At 42.2% G+C, this 24,132-nt stretch overlaps 1 protein-coding gene across 3 annotated transcripts in view; it reads left to right on the forward strand.

The window, feature by feature from the left end:
* The window catches only part of Spice1 (spindle and centriole associated protein 1), a 48,718-nt gene that overhangs the window by 14,478 nt on the left and 10,108 nt on the right, over window positions 1–24,132 (forward strand). For all 3 annotated transcript variants that reach the window (XM_036203682.1, XM_036203684.1, XM_036203683.1), the window contains exons 5-14: window positions 1,565–1,667; window positions 2,461–2,567; window positions 3,608–3,723; window positions 13,746–13,885; window positions 14,090–14,227; window positions 14,568–14,833; window positions 15,801–15,932; window positions 19,883–20,033; window positions 20,975–21,199; window positions 22,968–23,452. In XM_036203682.1, coding sequence (XP_036059575.1) covers window positions 1,565–1,667; window positions 2,461–2,567; window positions 3,608–3,723; window positions 13,746–13,885; window positions 14,090–14,227; window positions 14,568–14,833; window positions 15,801–15,932; window positions 19,883–20,033; window positions 20,975–21,199; window positions 22,968–23,452 — 1,863 coding nt within the window. The remainder of the gene's footprint in view (window positions 1–1,564; window positions 1,668–2,460; window positions 2,568–3,607; window positions 3,724–13,745; window positions 13,886–14,089; window positions 14,228–14,567; window positions 14,834–15,800; window positions 15,933–19,882; window positions 20,034–20,974; window positions 21,200–22,967; window positions 23,453–24,132) is intronic.

Raw genomic sequence — 24,132 nt, forward strand, 5'->3', positions numbered from 1 at the left:
AGTTGACCCTGTTGGTAGAGGTGAGGGTGAGCCAACCTCAAAGTTGTAAGTATGGGAGAGCTGTCCCTACTACTCATCTGTCACTCAGTGGTGTGGGAGAGATGCCCGCCCCTGCCTGTGATAGACAAGGGAGCTGACCCTCCCTGTTACCAGCTGCAGCACTCAGGAAAGCAGGCCTTGCTCCTCGACTGGGCAGCACAGCAGAGCTGACCCTGTTGGCGGAGGTGAGGGTGAGCTGGCCCTGAAGATGTGAAAGTGGGATAGCTGGCCACATCCTCCTCATCTGCCATGTGGTGGTAAGGATGAGGGAAAGATGCCCCCCACACACACCCTGCCATTTGTGGTGAGTGAGGGAGCTGACCCTCTCTCACCAGCTGCAGCACTTGGGAAAGCAGGCCCTGCACCTTGCCTGGGCAGCACAGCAGAGCTGACCCTATTGACAGGAGATCTGGCCCCATCCATCATCTGCCATATGGTGGTGTGGATGGGGGAGAGATCCCCCTTCCTCTGCTGCCTATGGCAGGTGGGAAGACTAACCCTGTGGTCATAAGAGTGGGGGAGCTGTCACTGCTTCTCACCAGCTGCAGCACTTGGGAGAGTGGCCCCTTCACCTCACCTGGGCAGCACAGTTAGAGCAGGCCCTGATGGTCCAGGTGTGGGAGAGCTGACCCTGAGGTTGAGAAAGCAGGAGAACTGGCCCCTCCCCTTGTTCACTGCTGCAAGGGGTGAACTAGCCAGAGCGATGCTGGAGAGCTCACCCTGGTGATAAGGATGGGGGAGAGCTAGCTAGCTGACCAACTCTGCAACTACCCAGGCCCAGAACCAGGGTTATGAATGTTGACCTATCCCCAGTATCTACCCCATCTATGAAATGCTGGAGCACATGAAGGGATCCATCCTGCAGACCCAAAGCTGCCTCCATGACACGCTGCAATAACAGGATGTCTAAGAGGAGTCCCAGTGAGGGCCCAGCATTGACAGTATAGCAGAAACTAGAGTCCTCAAACCAGACCAGTGACTCTGCAGTGAACACTTGCAAGTAAAGACATATGGACAAAAGGGTTGACTGTGTGACCTACTGTCACACTACAGATTCCATGACAAGACTTTTCCCTTAAATTTTATTGTATTTTTTTGGAGAGGTGTTTCAAGGGCAGAGGTTGGATACAAAGGGATGGGGAAATTGATGGGATTGAGATACATGATGTGAAAGACAAAGAATAAAAAAAAGTTAAAAAAAAAAGTGTGTGCTGTGTGACATGAGTGTGTGTATGTGTGTGAGTGTATATTGTGTGTGTGAGTGTGCATGTGTGTGAGTGTTTGTGTGCCATGTATATACCAGATCACAATCAATATATTTTCTTTGAAGCTACTGATTACTGTAATAGCCCCATCTACTGTTTTCTAAGGATATTGCCATTGGAGGGTTTTAGGATGGTCACTGCCATGGTTAAGAGCAAATCTAGCAACCACAACCAATAAAGGTTGATATTTAAGCTTTGAAAAGGTCGTGTAAATGTATTTTTCTCTGAACAGCATTTTTTTTTTTTCTTAACGTGTGTAGATTCTTTCTGACCAGTACCAGATGCAGGATGTGCTGGAGAAGTCTGATAATTTGATGGCTGCAGCCAAAGGTCTGTTTGCTGATGTTCCGCGTAAGCGCACAGGTTAGTGTTCCATCCACACAAAACCTGCTCTTCCTTCTTAACCCACTGATTAGAAGAGTTCAGTCTGGTTCAGGAATTGTGATCCTGCCACGTGTTCCAGCTGGCTGGTATATGAAGATTATTAAGGCTAAGAGTCGTAATTTGTTTGCTCCTTACTAGGAATATGAAGTATTACAAATTATTTACTATAAAATATGGCTTAATTATTAAATCACATAATTAAACTATGTGCATTTACATGTAGTTTGAATAAGCTTAACTTAAAATCAAAAGCAACTTCAGTTTCTTGCTAAAAGAAACTTTGCTTATCTTTAGTTACGTAGGATTATCCCTGACCCCAACCCCAGGGTTCATGTAGCCAAGACTGGCCTTGAACTCCTGATCTTCCTGCCTCTTAACTCCTGAGTGCTGGCATTATAGACATGTACCACCATTGTCGGCTTCAACATTATCAATCATAATCAGCTTATAACTTGTTTAATCTTTCAGAAACATGTGATTTACTTTTAGTAGGAAATTTGAATCCCAGGTCAGCCATTTATTAGAGTGACTCTGGGTGAGTTACTTAATTCTTCCAAGTTTCAATTTACTGAGCTGCAAAATAATAGACTATATCTCATGGAATTTTGTGAAGGTAAAATGAGTTTAGATATGTTTGGTCCATATACATAACATATAAGTGGAGCTGCCATTTGAGATTTCCCTGAAGTGAAGGGAGCCTGTGGCAGTGGAGAACTTGGGAAGCCTGATAAGCAGATGAAAGAAATCATAGTGACTTGTGTTCCTTCGGCAGGGTTTCCAAATGTAACCATGGCTCCTGATTCCTCTCAGAGTCCCATTGGAGTAAATCAAGACCCTGGCATCCAGTCTGCCCTTAATGAATCTCTTATAGAGCCTCAGGTAATGCATTGTGCTCAGAACCAAGTGCCCAGGCTGAAATAAAGATATAGGAATCATGGTAAACATTTTAAATGTCAGCCGCTGTCCTGTCAACTATAAAGAGATAGTGGGAAAAAAAAGAAACTGAAAAGAAGATTGGGAAAGATGAGCTAGAAAAAGAAAAGACCATCTAAGAAGATAGGATATGAAGTTGAAGGATGAGTGTATAATTGAGTATATGATGTCAGTGTTTGCATACTTGTGGAAGTTATAGGACAACCTTGGTGTCATCCTGAGGAATACTGTCCACCTCCTTTGAGACAGGGTCTCTCATTGATCTGGAATTCACCAACTACACCTGGACTGGATGGCAAGGAGCCTTGGGATCTCCCTGTCTGCCGTCACAGTGCTGAGATTAAAAGCATGTGCTGCCATGCCTGGCCCTTTATTGTATGTGGGGGGGAGTGTTGGATAAATTCCTCATGCACATATAATCCTTACCAACTGTGGAGGAAGGGAGCTTGTGATGTCATGAGTCAGAGAAGGAAAGGGAAAGACGGAATTGTCTGCTCAGGAATCAGTGTGCAGACACTGACCTTGTAGAAAGCATTGGGGTGGAGTGGCAGGACAGAAGCCAGTTGCAGAGCATAGATGGTGGGTACAGAATGGGAAATGATTCTTTAAAGAGTTTGGTGGCGCCAGTGTGCTTGCTCAAGCGTGCAGTATTAACACCAGAAAGCCATGACAGAAGCAATTGTGATTTGCGGCCAGCCTCAGGTACATAACAAATTGAGTTAGCCTGGGCTAAACAAAAACAAAAGATGAACAGGAGATAGTGTCTCAGGGTGGGCACAGGCCCAGTGTAAGGGGGAAAGGTTTTCTTACATTTAAATCCTGACAGCTAAAGGGAGCAGGGGCTCTAAAGATGTTAGAAGGACAGTATCGGAAGAGTAGAGACGTTTCCGTGTGTAGCACACATAGGAGGGAGGAGAGATTTCTGTATGACAGGAAGGATGAGTGAGCGTATAATCAGGTTTGCTGCTGCTTTTATTTGGAGCTAGGCTCTTAATGAAGTAGATGGTGAAGGAGAAGAGAGCACTGTTCACAGCCAGTCAGAAGACAGCGAGAGTGAACTGCCTACCGCCCTCAGCTCACAGTCTAACATGAACACAGAGAGGTATGTGTCTATGGCAAGAACCGGGACATTTGACCGTCAGAGAGGAAGCTGACCATGCCATGAAAGGTCACTCCAAGCATGCCAGGGTGTATTATTGGTGTTGGTTTTTTTGAGACAGGCTCTCTCTATGTAGTTCTAACTGTCCTGGAACTCACTTTGTAGACCAGGCTGCCCTTGAACGCTCAGAGATCTGCCTGGCTCTGCTTCCCAAGTACTGGGATTAAAGGTGTGCACTACCACCGCCTGACCGTTCTACAATGTTTTAAAAGTTGTAGGAGTGTAAAAAATTCTTTATTCCTCCTTTATTCCTTTCTATAAATACAAGCAGATATATAGATATATATCTCATTTCATCTTGTTTCACTGTTGCACAAATCCTGATTGGTCTTAATAAAAACTGGGAGCCAGATACCAGGGCGAAAGCTGAAAGATGGGAGAAGCAGAGCAAGCCACAGCCACCACCTCTTACCTCACCATCTTCTCAGCCTGAAAGAGCGGGAGTTCCTGTCTCCTCCACCTTATATTCCTTTCTCTGCCCAGATATATCACTTCCTGTCTCAACCTTCCTAGTGCTGGGATTAAAGGTGTGTGCCACCACTGCCTGGCTCTGTTTCTTTTTCAGACTAGATTAATCTTGTGTAGCCCTGTGTGGCCTTGAACTCACAGAAATCCAGACGGATCTCTGCCTCTGCCTCCCGAGTGCTAGGATTAAAGATTTGTGCCACCACTGCCTGACTTCTGTGGCTAACTCTATGGCCAGCTCTGTCCTCTGATCTTTAGGCAAGCTTCATTTCTTAGATTACAAACAGTGTGCCACCATATTCCATATATAAAATTAGCATGCTGTATTTGAATTTATCAAATGACGTGACCTGAAGTCACCCCCAGCCTTCTGTAAATTCGTAGGGATCACTTGCTTTGTTTTTAACAGAGCAGTGAAGCAGCTGAGTGAATGTCACAGCTGACTGGCCACTCTCCTGGATACATGGCCACTTATATTATTTCCAGTACTTTGTAGTAACAAAAACATAACAAATACTTTATGATATGTGTTTTTATATTATTTGAGGTCCATATTTAGGAAAAATTGTTAGAAGTGAAACTTGAGGTTTAAAATGTAAATGCTGTATAATTTTGCTTTAAAATTGTCTAATTCTACTTTATGCAGAATTGCACTCTGAAATTCCTTCCCAATCCCAGGGTACAGAGTGCTTCTCATAGTTTTTTCTAGGAAGTGTGTTTGAGCTTTAGTCTCCTCCAGTTACAGTTTGTTTTTGGTACATGGGATGAGGTACACACCTATTTCTTTTTAATGGCTTCTTTATAGTCCTGAAACTATTAGGAAGACCTCCCTCTTGTCCCACTGGTTTGAGGCTCTCCTGTCATCACATACTCAATCTTTGTCTGAGTGTGGACCATTTCTGGACTTGCTGTTCTGGTGTTTATGGCCTCTTTTCTCTAGTCATTCTCTAGAATGGCAGAGCTTTATTTCTTAGATTACAAATACCACCATATTTCTCCTTTTTTATCTAAAATAATAGGTTATAACTAATAAAAGAAAGACTATATACAATAACTATATACAATATATACAGTCAAGAATTACATTAGCAATGTCTAGTTCATTAACATTTGATAAATTCAGAGAAAATACTCCATTATTTATCCTACTTTGGTGAGTCCAAAATATTGTACCTTATTCACTTTCTATCCTATCTTGTCTTACCAACTATCTTTTGATGTCTTTCAAACTTACACACTTTATATCTCTTTAGTGTGTTTCTTTTCTGAATTTTTTAACAAAAAAAAACTATAACTATCTAATCTTCAGCTCCCTCAGAGACCCGAGAAGGAAATAATATTACCTAAGTAAACAGGAAGTGCAGGCAAGTGACTTCCTAAAAATGTGGGAAGTGACAGAAACAGCTGGCTACCTGTACAGTCACCCGAGGTTTCTCTGCAATGTTGGGGGCCTCCATCTTTGGCCTACAGGCCTAGCATATCTGACAGACTCGTCTGTGAAGCGGGATTTTCTGAAGGGCTGTCCTCCTTTGTCTTGGCAAGGTTCGGCAGTCACTTTCCTTTGTGTCCTGCTTGTCCATTTGGACAGCATAGTGTCAGCAGTTGAGGCAAGGGCACCTTGTTGCCCAGTGGCTAACTTGCCACAAAGAAAGTAAACTCCATGTGAAGTTTCTTAGATGCCCATCATCTTCTCTGAAGTAATCTCTGTCTCAAAAAAACAGAAAGAGAAAAAGAAATTAGGGTGTTCTCAATTATTTTAATTTATTTTTATATGAAAAATAGTATCAACTTATTTAACTTCATAAAACAAAGCTCACTAATATTTTTTGTTAGGACAATGTTTCCCCATTGTTAATAAGTGTGGTTTTTTGTTTGTTTGTTTTGAGGAATGTTTTAATTTTTCCTGTGTATGGTTTATTTATTTCTTGCTCAGTTTATCCTTTTGTTTCTTTTAAGTAGAGTTTTTTCTTTTTCTCCCACTACATCTTGTTTTTCCCCGTGTGGTTGGAAAATTGGGGACTTTGTGGGAGGTACGTAACCACCCTTCCCTGTACCCTCCAGCCTGTCATCAATCGTGAGCTCTACTTCTTACCTCAGGGTCCAGCTGTGCCACTGACTGATTCTTGGTTAAGTGAGGTCTGGAAGCAGTTCTCCAGCTTCTGGGTTTAACATGTCATCTCCAAAGGACAGTTTTTGTTTCCTGTGTCTTATACCTTCTCCCTTCAGTAAATTACTTACAGGGCTGTGAAGAATAATAGTGAAGTAGTAGGCGCCTCTTGTGTCCTTTATCTTACAAAATATGCTTTGGTAGGGCTTGTGGGCTCCTGCTCCGGATTCCCCCATCATTTCCTTTGGTTGTCCTCTCTTATGATTGGTTAATAGTCTAGTTTCTTTGTTTTCAAAGAATTGGTCTTCTGGTTTATTAACTTGAGCTGATAGTTCTCTTTCTCCTGCCTCACTTTTTCCTTTTACCTTTTTTCCTTTGCATTTTTTTGGTTGCTTCTTTGTAGGATTGTAGTATATATATATATATTTTTCAGTTGACAAAAATAAATGGATTATTTAAGAAATGAGGTCATTTCAATTTATTTTTCTGCCTTTCACTGAGAGTTGCCTGTACAGATAGAATTAAAGACAAAACAAAGCCAAGCTGTAGACCCCCCTGTCATTTCTAATTTAACCACACTGTGTTCAGGCTGTGGTTTGTCATCTTTCTCCTTGTGGAACTTGGTGATGCTTTCTTTATGAGCTGTCTATGATCACATATCTGTGAGTATTCCATGTACGTGCTTGAGAAGTGCCTGTGATTCTATTGGAAGGTATAACGTTCTGTGTGTACATCATAGCACCTACCTTGCTGACTATGTTGTATTTCTTCTGTCTCTTAGGTTAATTTTGCCATATTATATACCAAGAGTGATGTATTAAAGACTCCTAGTTTTAACGTACTTCTGTTTTTCTTCATATTTCTTGTTTTAATAGACTTAAGTGAAGTTTAATACAACCTTTTTTTGTGAAGGTGACTGCTATACTTAAAGAACATGTTTATCTATAAATGCTGTATCTTTGTTTTGGTCAATGGCTTTTAGCCTCATAATCTCAATGGTCAAATTAAATGCCTTTTGGTCCGATTTGTTTTGTCTGAGATCAGGAATAAAAACTCTACTTGTTTCTGATTGTCTGCATTATCTTTGCTTTTCACGTATAATCTTTTATATTTAGCCTTTTGAGATTATTTTATATCACTTGTGTTCCTTGTATTCTGTGGAGAGTGAGTATGGCCTTCCTACTCAGGAAGTAAGCTTCAACGCCGGTTGATACAGTTGGTGTGTTGGCTGTCGGATTTCACTAATCATACTGTGCCTTGCACTGTAGTTGCCATTTTTCCTTTTTGGTGTTGATTTGAGCTCACTGAACCTCAGGCTGGCCTCAAGCTGTCAGCTTCTGCCTTAGCCTCCTGCATGCAGGCTTGCAGGCTTGCACACTGTCTTTTTCTATATATTCATTATTGTCCTTTAAAAAGTCTAAGTGTTTAGGACGATTGTAGTTCTGTTGTGATGGCTACCTTTGTGTATGGACCTTGTTAGAGGGCTATTAGTCTTGTTCTTAATCTTTGCTGTTAGCCAGAGCTTTCTTGATTTCCCTTTGCACGTTGACTGTTCAACTTATTTGCTCTGTGTTTCTTCCCATATTGTAGTTGCATCCTTAGTAGTTAATTGACAGAACATAAAGCATTTACACACTGTGCTTTCCTGTATACCATGATATTTTTTTTAATCTTACAGCCATGAAATGATTATTAAATGTGCATCCAGTCCTTTCTTGTTTCCCTGATTGTTTTGTAGTTGACTCTTGCTTAGTGAAAGCCCATGCTATTGGGCCTGTGAATAGAATGTTCTTTGAATTCTTTAGACAGTTTTGTTTTTTCCCCCTTTTCTTGAAAATGGATTTTTTTTTTTCCAGACAAGGTTTCTCTGTGTAGCTTTGCACCTTTCCTGGAACTCACTTGGTAGCCCAGGCTGGCCTCACACTCACAGAGATCTGCCTTAATCTGCCTCCCGAGTGCTAGGATTAAAGGCGTGTGCCACCACCACTGCCCCGCAAAAATAGACTTTTTCCCCCCCCACATGGATTCTTCTCCTCCACTCCTCCCAGTTCCTCCCAACCTCCCCTCCCAATGGGATCCACTCTTTCTGTCTCTCATTAGAAAACCAACAGGCTTCTCTTATGTCTTCTAAGAGATAATAATAAAATTATTATAAATTATAGTATTCTGTATTATATATAATGTATTATATATAATTTAAATGTAAAATGTATACTATATAAAATATAATAAGATTTTAAAAAGCTGACACATCTGAATTGGACAAAGCAAACAGAAAGAAAAGAATCCAAGAGAAGCTATAAGAATCAAAGACCCACTTGTTCCCACACTCAAACATCCCATAAAAACACTAAACTGGAAGCCATAGTATTTATGCAGAGGCCCTGGTGCAGACCCGTGCAGGCCCTGTGCATGCTGCCCCTGTCTGAGAGTTCATATGAGCTTTGCTCGTGTAGATTTAGGGGGTCTTGTTTCCTTAGTGTCCTCTGTCTCCTCTGACTCTTATACTCTCCCCACCTCCTCTTTTACAGGTTCCCTGAGCCCCCAGGGGAGGGATTTGGTGGAGACATCCTGTTTAGGTTTGAGTGTTCTAAGATCTCTCGTTCTCTGCATAATGTGGAGACATTTTTCTGTAGCTTTTGTATGTGAAGTACTGCTGGGTTCTTGGCAATGCTCTTCACTCTTGGGTAACCTTGCATGTTGCTTTTCTGAAGTCTGACACTGTAGTACTTTTCTTGCTTTTGTAGGAAATTTGGTGTTTTTGTCTATGACTCGGTTACCTTCGCCTTCAACATTTATTTTTCTGCCTTTAGACTTAGGTGTTGCTAAGATGTGTCTCATGGTTGAGGGTCCAGGACAGTTTCCCCTTATCCAACACAGTTGTCTGTCTTTTCTTGTCCCCACTGCTGGTGCTGGCTGTTCTGTTGATGTCCTGCTTCTCTGTCAGTGACTAGTGTAGATATGGAGGACTGTCTTCTCTCCCGCTCGATCTCACTTCTGTTCTCGGATGCTTTCCTTAAGTTCCTCATGCTCCTCATGAAATTAAACTGTCGTTGGACACCTAGTGTTAATCTTTATTTCTCAGGTACATTTTTTTTTTTTTAAGAATTTCTTTCCTGTATTCAATAAATCATTTTTCCTGGTATTTATCCATTTAAAAATTTCATTTTTAGGCCAGGTGTGGTGGCTTACCACCTTTAATCCCAGCATTTAGGAGGCAGAGGCAGGTAGATCTCTGTGGGTTCAAGGCTAGCCTGGGCTACAAAGCAAGATCTAGGACAGCCAAGGCTACCAAAGAAACCTTGTCTTCAAAAAGTAATAAATAAATGAACAAACAAATAAAAATAGAAATGATTTTTTAGAATTTCTTACCCAGAGAATGTGTACACACATGCATGTGCACACACACACACACACACACACACACACTCACACTCACACACAACCTTTTGCTGTCAGAAGTGTTTTCAACTTTGTTTATTGTGCTGAAATTTGAACTTGGATTTGTATATGCTCAAATGCTCTCCTACTGAGCTCTGTCTCTAGCTCTTGGTTTTTGAGACACAGTTGTACCCTATAGCTCGGCTGGGTCTCATGTCTGTGATCCTTTTGTCTTAGCTTCCCAAGGGCTGGCATTACCATGGCCTGCTTTTTTGTTTTTTAACTTCTGCTGTGAAATAGATATGTACAGTTCAGTATGCACACACACACACACACACACACACACACACACACACACACACACACGTGTGGTGTCTCCACATGCTCATGTGTGTTTATTCCATCTTGTGTGCTGTTGCAGCTTTATTCTGACTTCCTCCTAGGTGTAATCAGAGAGGGTTCTTCATTAGCCGAACCATTCGAATTTATATTTTGTTTGTAATGTCACTATTGTATGTATGGATTTTGTGGATATGGTTGAGCACTTCCTGGTCTCAGAGCATACCTTTCTGCCAGTTCTAGTGAAGAAGTCCCTAATCCCATCGTTAAATAAAGTATGGGAAGACTCTGGATATGATCTGTGCTACCACAGAATTCTTTTTCCTATGTAGTTCTATGAAATTAGAAAACAAGTGATCTGCTTTCAGATACAGTGATGGAACATGTGAGGGATAATAGTTATAGACATTTCCATTTTAAAAGAGGAAAAATAATGCAAAGAAGAATGTACTCAGTAGTTACAAGCGACACTGAAATCCAGACAGACAAATTCCATTCCACAGTCTGGAAATAATCATCTCTGGCCTGAGTCTTTATCCTCAGGGTCCATAGCTCTGCCCAGTGTTTCTGAGTTTCCCCTTGGCTTCTGTGCCTGTCGATTTAACATGTATATCTGTAGCTCTGGTCTTGGGGTCATTCATCCTTTGCCTGAAGGATACACAGCTCATGTTTATAGCTGGGTAGCTTTATCAGCTTATTCCTCTCTAGAATTTTAGGGTCTGGCACCAGTTCTTTACTCCATCCTATCAATCCAAGCTGGTGATAAAACATTCTCAAGAGCTCTTGTAGATGGCCGTGTTTTACCTGATAGATAAGAGGTCCTCATAGATTTTTGTTGGATAATCTTTTTTCACCCTGGCTTCTGCTGGGATCCCTGAGGCAATCCAGAAATTGTATCTTGCCCTTCAGAACTAGCTTGCTTTCTAAGCAGCTGTCCTGCTAATTTGAACATCTTTTGAGATCTGCAGGTCTAAGCATATCTCAGAATTTCATGTTCTAATTCCTGATTCTTCTTTTCAGGGCTAGGGATTGAACTTGGAGCCTCAAGCATACTAGGCGAGCACTCAGCCACTGAACTGAAGCTGAAGCCAGAGTCCTGTTTGCTTGAGTCCAGTGCTTGAGGCTGCCCTCAGCTTTTCCTTGTGTTGTATCCTTAGCACACCCCAAGCACTGGCTGGTCTCCAGTTACTAACAGCATATTTTTTTTATGTCCTTTGCAACTTTGGGAGCTCCATTGACAGTCACATGTCTGCCAACTTTCTATTTACAATATAGGAGTTCTCTAAGTCAGTCCGGGGGTTTCTCTACAATGCACCTCACCTGTGTCTTCATTGGAGGAATTACTAACATCCACATTTCTACCGGGAGTTCATTTGAGACAATGTGGGCTACTTCTGTCATTCACCTAAAAATTCTTCTAGGCTTACCCCTAAGCCACTACTTCCAAGCTCTGTCTACACTAGAACGATACTCAAGTCCATAGTCTGTATTAGTTTTCTGACGATGCTGTAACAAATTAACAAACACTTGACAGCTTAAGACAATATAAATTCATTGTGTCTGTAGGTTTGAAATCTGAAATCTGTTTTGGTAGGCTAAAATCAGAGCTGGGTGGTGGTGGCACACACCTTTAATCCCAGCACTTGGGAGGCACTGTGAGTTTGAGGCCAGCCTGGTCTACACAAGGAGTTGCAGGACAGGCACCAAAGTTTCGTAGAGAAACCCTGTCTCAACCCCCCCCCCCCCAAAAAAAAAAAAGAAAAGGAAAGAAAGAAATCAGGTATGTTTGGGGGCCATTCCACCCCCTGGGAGAGCCCCAGTAGAGAATCTGTTGATTTCCACCCCCTGGGAGAGCCCCAGTAGAGAATCTGTTGATTTCCTTTTTCCCCTTTGGTGGCTGTTGGCAGTCCCTGACTTGTGGCTACATCACTCCAGTTTGCCTGTCTTCACTCTGTGGACCTGACTGTCTATGGATGCCCACGTTTACAATTAGGGCACTCCTCAATAACCTAGGAAATGTCCCTGTTTCATGATCTTTGACTGGACCACATCTGCAGAGCCCCCTTTTTAGTGTGGTAAGTTAGCATTCATAGACTCTAGGGATTGGATTGTGGGTGTCTTTGGCAGGCCAGCGTTTAGCCTACCCGGATGACCCTGCTTTTTTTTTTTTTTTTTTTTTTTTTGTGGTTACTATGTAGACTGACTCTTGGAAGCATGACTGTTAGAGATAAGAAATGCAAGTGTGAGATTGTGGTGTTTATTTGTCCAACGTGTTGAGCATTCTTCTTCAGAGTTAGCCTAAAGGTTGAGTTTAAAGCTGGTGTTGTCTTACAGAGGGCTTTTTCTCGTCATCATCCCCTTTGTAAGGCTCATATCATGGCTCTTTTTGCTAGATACACTTTTAGCAAATGGTGTTTTCATGTACCACTTATAGTTTGCTTGAAATTTGTAACAGTTGATTATAGCTCATAGATACATAACCCGTTCATTTATAGTTATTCAGTATTTTTTAAAAACACATTAACAGTTATTTGGTCATCCCTGCAATCAATCTTAAGATATTTTTATCACTTCAGGAAGAAAGCACATTTCCTCCCGACCCTTTCAGCACTGGATAAGCACTGTTGTATTTTCTGCGCTGTAGATTTGCCTGTTTATACATGTCTCATACAGATCGTGCAATGTACCGTCTTTCATGTCTGGTGTCTTTCATGTTGCGGTGTAGAGCAATGTCTCATTCCTTCCTCTGGCCGAGTAGTATCCATTGAATGGCTCCACCACATTTTACACATTCATTCATTCATTAACCGGTAGAATTTGTTTCTGTTCTCCATCTTCCCACTTCTTAAGTCTCAGTCCAAGTGAGAAATAAAATATCAGCGTTGTCTGTGACGAGAATGTGTGTGGAAAGGGCTGAGGTCTGTCATGAAAGGGTTCCTCTTCTGACTCCTGCCCCGTCTCTACAAAGCATTTACTTCAATATGAGTAGACTGTCTGCTGTGCAGACTGGCCCTCTTGAAGGGAGAGAAACCGCACGGTGCAGAGCCGCGTATGCATAATTTCTCTAGAGGAAGAAAGAAGGGTGGGACTGTACCACAGAATTACAAAGCAAACACTCCTGTGCAAGGGACCATGGGACACAGAAACTGGAAGGTAGATGGATGGGGACTTTAGGCTTCCTACCTGTTGGGGTTAGCTTTGTTCTGTTGCTATGATAAAACACCCAGACAAAAGCAGCCTACGGAAGAAAGAATTTTGGCTTAAAGTTGCAGAGAAAATACAGTCTATTTCGGCAGGAAGGCATGGCGACAGGAGGGGGCAGCCTGTCACATGGCACTGGCCGTCTGGAAGTGGAAAGTGAGAGGAAGGAGTGGGGCCTGCTATAAAAGGCTTTACTAAGCCTCACCCCCCAGTGACAGACTTCCTCCAGCAAGGCTACCACTCCTAAAGGTTCCAGAACCTTTCCAGACAGCACCACCAGGGCCAAAGTGTTTGAACTTGTAAGCCTATGGGGTACATTTCTCATCCATCACAAGTTTGTCTTGTCAGCTAAAGTCAATAAAATTGTTTCTTTAGTTGTGAATTGATAAAAAGCTTTCAAATCGAGCACATACAACAGTTGAACAGTTTAAATGATAACACCTATTAATCCTAATTGTCCTATAACTTCCAGGTTTCTTCACCAACTAAAGGAAGAGAATTCTGAGTTAATCAATCAATTGTGGACCGATATTCAGCAGAAACTAGCTACCCAGTCACAGGGAGCTCCGCCGGGAACCCCGTCCCAGGTGCTCTCAGCGGAGGACCCGAAAGGCTAGTTGCACTTTGGTAGTATTTCTAGTAGCACACTTCCTTAGGTTTCGTTTGTTTGTTTTGAATACAGTAATTTTCATATGCTACTGAACTTTTTGGAGTCTTTATGCATTGACTAAATCCTGACGAATCAGTAGTGGAAGTGTTTTTAGAGAAAGCTTATTACTCCCTTGAAATGCATTCTGCTCTGTTCTTCCTTTGCAGATGCTCTGAATGCGACCCATGCCATCAAGAGACTCCAGGCTGGGCTTCAGCCCGAGGAGTCCACCGAGACCGCTGACTCCAGCTATGTGGTGGGACAAGTGTTGAACTCAAGAAAGCAGAAGCAGCTGCTAAATAAAGGTGCACATTGTCTCACTTCACAACGATGAATTGTTAAGCACACATCTGTCATTAATCACCCCGTAAATGGTTTTCCCCCAAAGCTCATCCAATTGGATATGTTTAAGTATGAGTTCGCTGAGGGAAAGCTGAGAAATCCTTTTTGTCCCACATCATGTGAGAGAGAGTTATACTATGTTAGTTATAAATAATGTAAACTTTGTTTCAACGTTGTAGGTTTTTATTATAAAAACTGTGTTAACGTCTAACTTTTGAATGGTGAACAATTAAACGTTTTCTTGATAATTTCGTAGTTGTGGTTTACCTGGTTTTGAAATAGAGTGACTTTTGTTGTTCTCAGTGAAAAGAAAACCAGATATTCGTGCTCCTTCTAAGCAGAAGAAAAACATGTTATCCTCCAGCACAACCTCCACAGACTTACCAAGTAGCAACAGCTCGAGCTTGGATATCCTCAAACACATGATCCATGAAGTGGAACATGAAATGGAAGAATATGAGCGGTGGACGGGGCGTGAGGTCAAGGGGCTGCAGGGTGGCCAGGGACTCACGGGCTTCACTCTGTCGCTGGTGAGCTCCCTCTGCCGCCTGGTGCGGTACCTTAAAGAGGTAAGAACACAAGGCTACATGGATCTTCCCCTCAGGCATGAATATATGTGGATTGTTTTCTCCTTGCTTAATTTATTGCAACTTCCAAATAAGTGCAGTTAAGTTTGAATCATTCTATTTCACGTAGTTTTTGTTCATCAGCAGTAAAATGTATGCGTGTAGCCCCCCTCTATCATTTGACACACCTGCTTAGCTAACTAATTCTGATGTTACTGTAAGCTTTAGAAAAATGGGATTAGTAAGAAAAATGTGCTATAAAGAAAGTAATATCATATGCTAGTTGCAAGTATTAGGGTATTTTGGTATAGCAGATAGCACTGTTAACTGTACATTCTGATTTCTGTCACCCCATCCTCTCTTATTTCCCACCCACTCCTGTTAACCTCCCAGCTCCCAGCAGTCTTTTCCCGTAAGCCTATAGTCCTGAAAAGTGCTTAGGAAACAGTGCAGGCTTAGTAACATGCCTTTTAGCTGTTCACTTACTTTCAAAGCTATGCTATTTAATAGTAGAATAGTCAATGTAGTTGAATGTACTTGTTCTACATTATATTTAACAATCAAGTTTTGATGGGAAGTATGTCTCACAGCATGATATTCAAAGATACAGATGCACTAATTTTCCTTCCTAACCTGTAGCTAACCTGTTTGTTTCCTTGTAGCCGAGTATTATGACCAGAAACAATATGTCTTTTTAGAGATGGTCTGGGTATTCAGACAGTATTTATGCACAGCCCTTCAGTTTTAAAATGAAAAAATGTAGTTCTTTAATTCTATATACTGTTTATAGAAAGCATTACATCTTTTTAAAGATGGGACAAGGACAGAAAGGTGCGTTTTTATTAATTAAATATAGCCTTCTAAGTTTAAGTCTCATCCTTGTCATGGTTCATGCTTCTCTTTGTAGAAATGAAGTTTTCAGTATGTGATCCTCCTGGTGGGAGTTTAGTTTTGTTTTTGTGTTTTGTAGAGTGAGATTCAACTGCGGAAAGAAGTAGAGACAAGGCAGCATCTGGAACAGATGTTAGGTGACCACCGAGAGCTCATCGATGCTCTGACCGCAGAAATTCTTCTCCTCAGAGAAGAAAATAGTACCACACAGGTATTCACGTGCTCTCCCAAAGGCTCCATGTTTAGTAGTGGAGCATGTCTTTATATACATGCAGGGTTCTTAGAGAACATAGGACCATGCAGGTATTCACATGCTCTCCTAAAGGCTCCACATTTAGTAGTGGAACATGTCTATATACAGGGTTCTTGAGAACATAGGACCATGCAGGTATTCACATACTCTCCCAAAAGATCCATGTTTAGTAGTGAAGCGATGTTGCTGGATCTTAACGGCTGCCTTGGGGAAGGGGGTGAGAAGGCACAGTGTCAACAACACAAACACCAGGAGTCAGTTGAAGGCAAATAGCAGACTCAATTATTCCTCCCAGCACCCAGGCTGTGCCCCAATCTGGTGGCATTGTGTGATCATCCCTCATTGGCAGGGCACAGTCAGGAACTCTGACAGCGCCTGTTGCTAGGCCCCCAGGCAGACTCCAGGTTGGCTCATAAGGAAGTATGTTATGTGCATGCCTTGGCAACTGGTTTGAGCCATTTCCTTGACCCTGTGGGCCTGTCCTACTACAAAGCATGTCTTTATGTACATGCAGGGTTCTTGGAGAAGAACATAGTACCATGCAGGTATTCATGTGCTTTCCTAAAGGCTCCATGTTTAGTAGTAGAGTATGTCTGTATGCGTGCAGGTTTCTCCTGGAGCTGCAGATGGCTTAGCTGTGTTGATGCCTTTACCTGTCAGGCTCAGCAGCAGGAGTAGCTGTTAATGACATTTGTTATGCCAGGATCCTGTATTCAAAACTTAAATTGCACATAATATATAGGATAAGTTTGCTGTTTCTAAGAAATATGCCATGGAGTGGAGATAACAGGACCTACCTTTAAATAGCTACCAATACTGTGGCCATTTATACAAAGTGTGAAGGAGCATTCTGGTAGCCAGTTGTCATTTTAGAACAGAGATAGCTTAGCCTTTCAGTCCTCCTGCAGTGACATCAGATGCTATTCATGACTGTTTTCATCGACTTCGTATTTGACTGGCTGCTTGACTAATTGCTCCACAAACAGGCATACAATATCTTTTCTAGAAAACTGACAGCTTGCAAGCTTCTTTAAGGTGTGTGTGTGTGTGTGTGTGTGTGTGTGTGTGAGTGTGTGTGTGTGTGAGTGATATGTAATGATATGTTCATGTGTGTCTGCAAGTGTGTGTGGAGCACAGAGGTTGATGTTGGGGTCATCCTCAGGCCCTTTTTACCTTAGCTTTTGAATTCGGTTTCTCAGTGAAGATGGAGACTGGCCAGTGAGCTCCAAGAATCTCTCCACCTCTGTGCCCTCAGCACTGAGGTTATAAACTTAGGCTGCCATGCCTGGCATTTTACATGGGTGCTGGGGATTTGAACTCATGTCCTCATGTGTGTGTGGCAAGCACTTTACTGACTGAGCCAGCTCCCTAGCCCCCTAAGCGGTTTTCTTCTTCATACTTCTGATGTATTTGGATATTGTCATTGAAGTTACTTGCTTATGTGATTTGTATGTCAGGCATCATCATGGACTCTATGCTGCTTGAGAGCATAGAGTGTTTTATTCATCTTTTGTTGTTGTGGGTAACTAATACTTGTAGAGTGCTAGAAGAGCAGTATGGACAGGAAAAGCAAGAGCACAGGTCTTGAAGTGGAAGTGTAACTGGGGCTTCACAGTCCTCAAGGACGCAGTGTGGAGGAAGTGAAGTGGGAAGAGAGCAGTCAGAGATAGGACTGGATAAGTGCCTCGCATAGGGATCTGCATGCTGCTTAAGGAAGTAGGCAGATGAAATGAGAAGAGTCGGGATGTGTCTGAAGTCTTTGGAGGCTCATCTGGGCTCCTGTGCACGCACTGGGCTAATTACTACACCAAGACTAAGACTCCACTCCCTGTGTGTGTGTGAGTACAGCAGGGAGCGCTATCTTTGTTGGGTAACTTAGTGTCTCTTGACTCAGGGTCTAATAGCTGTTGGAGTTATTTTAACAATAATATACTTAGTACTAATGAATACTTAGTATATATAAGTAGAAATAAAGTCATACATTTATTTTGTTCATAAATGACTACAATTATTTATCAGTGAGATATGTGTACCTTTCTGAGACTGTACAACTATCATAAGCTTAGAGTTATATTGGACGTCATTATCCTTATTTCTTATTCCACAGTGTGTTTCTACCCAGAACTTATATTTTTAACAAAGCTGTTTTCAGAAACCCAGCCATGAGCAGATTTGATTATTTTTTGGTTGGCTTTCTTGTTGTTATTTGAAAGTGGGTCTCACTACATGGCGTAATGTGGCCTTGACCTAGTGATCCTCCTGCCTCAGCCTCCTGTGTACTAGAATTGCAGGTATGTGCTGCCATGCTTGGCTAAGCAAATTTGATATTATCAAAAATAATGTAATGAAATCCCATCTTCAAACTCTGAGCTGCTGCCAGTTAATAGTTGCATAGATTTAACTCTGCATAGATGGTGTCTTTACTGGTGTCCCCTGAGAGTTGAAGCTGTCCTTTGGTGCCCCTGTGAAATCACTGCTGTCTCACACTGCAGTTTGAGGGCAGAAGTAGGGAAGGTAGCAGGCTGATAAAACAGAACATTGCATCTTAGAGCTGTTAGATTGATTCAGGTGGCAGGCTGATAAACAGAACATTGCATCTTAGAGCTGTTAGATTGATTCAGGTGGCAGGCTGATAAACAGAACATTGCATCTTAGAGCTGTTAGTTTCAGGGGGAAAATTGCATTAGAGTTGTTAGATTGATTCAGGTGGGTCATAGCAGCCTGGTCTAGAGTTGAAATGGGAAACTGTGAAGATGGAGCAAATTCAGAGTGTAGTTTGAAGGTCAGCCAGTCCCGTTGGAAATGGAGTGAAGGACAGGATGTGAGAGAAAAAGAGCCAAAGGTGACTGTCAGTTCAGGATTAGGTGTTGAAAAGATGAGCTGCTGTTTATGCTGTAGACAGCTTCAGAGGAGTCCTAGATGGGGATACTCAAAAGACCACTGAATATATGAGTGTGAAATTTGGGGAGAACATGGCTGGTGACAGAAAAAGCTCGTGCTTTATTCATCTACACTTGCTAATATTTCTGATGTCTGGACCACACCCACTTTTATTAGTTGTGTTTCTAAGCACTTAGAACGTGCCACTAACTGTCATCCTTGGTTTCTCTTACTTTGTCTTTGTTACATGGTCTCGGCAGTCCATAAACTCCTCTTTCTTCCCTTTCAGCTGCCATCACCTGTGCTTCTAAGAACCATATGCCAGTATTTACAAAACACCTGCATTTTGTGACTTTAATCAGATTTATTGATTTCACATAATCTATTTACAGTATGCAAAAGATAAAGAAAAAACAAATCCATTTAAACCTCTGGACAGTAAGCTGACTTTTAATGTAAGAATGGAATTCTAAACATGTCCAGCTGTATGACAGAAAGTAAATCATTGGTGTGATATTTTATTTATTTAAAATTTTAAAATTGCGTATTAGTAGATCTATACACACACGTGTAGACAAATCTGCGTATACATAAAATATAAAATTGCAATAATGCTACATATAAAATGTTTGCCCATAACATTATTTCATCTATATAATGTATGTCTTTAGTTTATTCACTTAAATGCCCATGGAATGGTCTATTGAGTTTCCCCTACCTAATGTATCACTCTTGTAGTTAGTCAGTAGAGATAATCTGTATGAAAATATTTTGTTAAATTAAAAGCTCTATAAAAAAAAGGTTAGTTTTATAGCAGAGTACTTAGTAATTATTAGTTTGTGATTTATTTAATCATTTCACCATCATGATACCTTTAGAGTATTTGTAACTGTGAATAACATGGCTTTAGAGTGAGTATTTAAAATAATGTTATCCACCCCCCCCCAACACACACACATCTCCGGATGGCTTACTCGTTAGATAATGGCGTGATGTCTCTTACACCAGTGATGTGTGCTTTTCTTTAGGCGAGACTTCAGCAGTACATGGTCTCTACAGATGAGCAGCTTATATCGCTCACACATACCATTAAGAACTGTCCTGTGATAAATAACTCTAGACAAGAAAGTCAAGCATCAGAAAGGGCGACTCTGGGTAGAAGACTTATGGATAATGTAGGTAGGTGGACTCTTATTATTCCCAGATTGTCATTAAATAACAAAGAAGCTAGAGCTGATAGATTTGAAGAAGCAGCAGGCTAAAAATATAACTTCTACATGCTCACTCTCTTCTTGTGGGCTTTGCTATTATATTTCATTAATATAATGTTGGTGAGGTAAGCTTTTCTTCTGAGAAGCCTTTATTTACTCAAGGGTGAGAAATTCAGGGATTATGGTACCTTATAAGGTTCTTATGAAATCTCATCTTTGCCTGTGGGAAAGTCATAAATGCTATGTAGGTGAAACCTGGTTCGCATCTTCCTATGTCTCAGTCCTACAGCACTGTTAGAAAGAATAGCATTGAATGCACCACACTGTTAACGATGACCTACCAAGTTACCTGGTTTTACAATGACCCTTGTATATGGAAGTTGGTATATTAAAAACTTTTGTTCTTGCCTTATTTGTCGTGACCATTAGGAAGGCTGACGGCGGTGTAAGTGGCTTTCTTTATATAGCTCTATGGCTTTCAGAGCTTTTCCTACACAAAACAAGAGCCTGCCTATGAATTACTGGCAAAGGAGCACATAGCTGAGAGACTGAGGATTCTGGGAACTTTCACACTACTTAAATGCATTTAAAAATAAATATCTGGGGGCTGGAGAGATGGCTCAATGGTTAAGAGCACTTAACTACTCTTGCACAAGACCCAGGTTCAGTTCCTAGCACCCCTGTGGTGGCTCATAACTGCCTGTAACTCTAATTCCAGGGGTATCTGAAGCCCTCTTCTGGCCTCTGTGAGCTCTCGAAAACGTATGGTGTACATTTGAGTAGACACATACACACACACATGTAAATAAAAAACAAATAGATAAAAATTGTAAAATAGACTAAATACCTAAAAGGTGCTCATAAATCCTTTTTGTTCCTTTCAAATTGATGTCCTCTTACCTTTCTCAGAGGGTCCTGTTGTAAGCAGTAATGTCTCCATGCCATTGATGTTCAGAGGGGAAGAAGCCGTTGACTTCCCACAGGAAGAGTTACCTGTTAAACTCTCTCAGGGGCCGACCCCCACAGAGAACTTGAATCTGGCCAGTAATTTCCCAGCACATATTTTCCAGCCAGCTGTGATGTTAACACCCCCCAGGCAGAAGAGCAACTCAGAATTCTCTCCTCTACAGGATGGTAAGCATGGCTCTACTACATGTCCATGGAAGCTGTGAGTTTTACCCTTCATTCCTATGATATATATGTGTGCGTGTATATAATGTGTTGAATACACACACACACACACACACACACACACACACACACTTGTATTTTAGGGTAGTGTCATCTGTGTCATGTGTGTCCCTGTCCCCTCCTTCCCCCCATCACTGTGAAAATCACTGGATAACTTACTTTCATTCATGGGTTCAGTGGTCCATGGTGAGCTAGCTCTGTTCTTTCTGAGCAGTGGTAGAATAAGACACAGCAGAGGAAAACTGCTCACTTCATGATATCCCAGAGACAGAATGAGGAGGAGGATATGGAAAAAATACACTCTTCAAAGGCATGCGGCTGGTGACCAGCTGTGTACGTGTGTACACATGTGTACCCTGGCACGCAGAGGAAACTTGTGGAAGTGGAGTCTTGCCTTCCACCATGTGGGTCCTGCATATCACATTCAGGTCATCAGGCTCAGGGGCAAAGTGCTTTTACCCACTGAGCTGTGTGTTGCTGGCCCTTGAAAAATTATTTTTAGTTACTTTTCTTTATTTGTTTATTTCGTGTGTATTGGACACGTCACTCGCCCATGTGTGCCTGTGTGGAGGCCAACAATCAGCAGTGTTAAGTATATTCCTTCATCACTGTCCACCTCCTTTGTAAATTTTATTAACTAATTTTGAGAGGGGGAGGGAGAGGGAGAAGGGGGAGGGAGGAGAGAGAGAGGGAGAGAGAATGTGTGTGTAGACATATGGATGCCATGGCTTGTATGTGGTGGTCAGAGGACAACTTTGGGGGGATTGTTATCTCCTGTGGAGTCTCAGAATGGAACTGCAGCCTGTGTGCTTGTGACTAACTGCTGAGACCCCTTCCCGGCTCCTTTTTTGGAGATACTTTTCCATCCCTATTTTGCATGGATTTTTATTTCTTTAAAAGTTACTAATATTTTCTTGCAGAGCAGTAGAACCTAACTTTTATTGCTGGGCCTCCAAGTTTCACAGATTGTCTCTACTTCGATGTTTTTGGTAAAGGACTGAGGAGGGTCTGGAGGTTGAAGAACATGGCAAATCCTTGCTCCTAGACTTGTACCTTGCTGTATGTAATAAAATAGGGTGTTGTCTAATGGAGGCAGCGCTGGGCTGAGAGTCAGGTGCTGGAGGCTTGCCCACTCCTCGTTGACTGGGGGGCAGGAGTTTGGGCTAAGATTCCTCTTCTGGACCCCAGCTTTCTTATTCTAGCATGTGAGAATTTTTTACTTTAATGTTAATTATGTAGTTTAATATTTCTTTCTCAGGGGCCTGACGAGTTATTAATTATGTCTAGAATAAGGAAGCAGGCTTTGAGCTATGATTTCTATTCAGATTAGATTTTTATTTCTTATAGTAACTATTCATTTTTTTCTCTCCCCTCCCCCTCCACCTAGTGTCTCACTGTGTAGCTCAGGCTGGCCTCAAACTCAGAATCATTCCTCCTAATTTGTGACTACAGGCATGCATCACTGTTCCTAGGTAGGAGTTATATGTGTCAATGTGCCTTGTGAAGCCCCTTGTGAAGCATGGTCTCAGGACTGTGAAAGTTTCTGCACTTGATTATACATAGACTTTATGAGAATAACTTAGGCACTCCGAAGCCAAACCCGTCTACTGAAGTATTTCCCTGACTACCATGACAGAGTGACGTGCTTATTTTAGTTCCAGTTTATGGAGGACAGGATGCTTATACGACTGTCTTAAATTCTCGCCCGCAGTATTGAGGAGAACGGTTCAGACCCGCCCCGCTCCACGAATCCCCCCGACTGTGGAAGTCATAGAGAAGGGACAGAACTGGGAAAAGAAGACCTTGCCTGTTGATCCAGACATTCAGAACTCAAGTGAGGAAAATCGCCTCTTTACTCAGAGGTGGAGAGTTTCTCACATGGGGGAAGACCTGGAGAACAAAACTCAGGCACCGTTTGTTAACCTGTCCCAGCCCCCTTGCAATTCCCTTCCCACCACTCAGCAGTCGAGAAATCCTGCGTTCTCAGAAGAGCCTCCAGTGCTTGGAGACGGGCAGCAGCTTAGAACCAACGAGGCACTGGCACAGAGGAAGGACATAATGGCACGGATTGCTGAGTTGACACTGCAGAATTCGGCCATCAAGGCACACCTGAATAATATTACCCAGTCGGTGGGAGAGCAAGGGGACGGACTTCGCGAGCCGAGCAAACAGGGAAGTGCCGGTGACCTGCCTGCTGTAAGTACCAGCCAAGACTAAGGACACGGCAGGAGCTGGGCACTGTTAGACCTTTCACTGCTGGGACAGATTAAGCAGAGGGACTGAGGACTGTTTTCGCTCATGGTTTCAGAGGGTTTACTCCAGGTGGCAGAGTCTATTGCTCTGGACTTGAAGTTAGACATGATGTCACGGTGGCAGGAACACATGGCAGAGGCTACTATTTCATGGTGGCCCAAACGGTCAAAGGACAAGGCACATCTCTTTAAGATGTGTCCCCAGGTGACCAAATTAGTTCAGCTAAGCCCTACCTTCTCCTTTTCATCACCTCCCATAATACTGTTACGCTATGGATCCTTCAGTGGCTCAATCCATTCATTAAAGCCCACCAGGCCCCCGGCGTGAGTTGGTGGTGCATTGCTTATTCAGGCCGTAACAGGCATCCGAAGAGATTTCTTTCAGAAGCGACTCTATAGCTTTGACATGTCTTCCTCACAAGACAGATAAAACTTATCTGTTAGTTTGTATTGCACTAAGAGAACATGAAAGAAAAAACGTGACTGTAGCAAGTAGAATTAAGGTAGAATGTGTAGGAGGCTAAGGCTAAGCTAGAAATGAATGGTGTGGGATGAGGAGGAGGACACAGAATGCTTGCTGTGCAACTCGATTTTAATTGAAAGTCATTTGTCTCTTCATGTGGC

The sequence above is a fragment of the Onychomys torridus genome, chromosome 12, assembly GCF_903995425.1.
Source record: "Onychomys torridus chromosome 12, mOncTor1.1, whole genome shotgun sequence".
NCBI classification, from domain to species: Eukaryota; Metazoa; Chordata; class Mammalia; order Rodentia; family Cricetidae; genus Onychomys; species Onychomys torridus.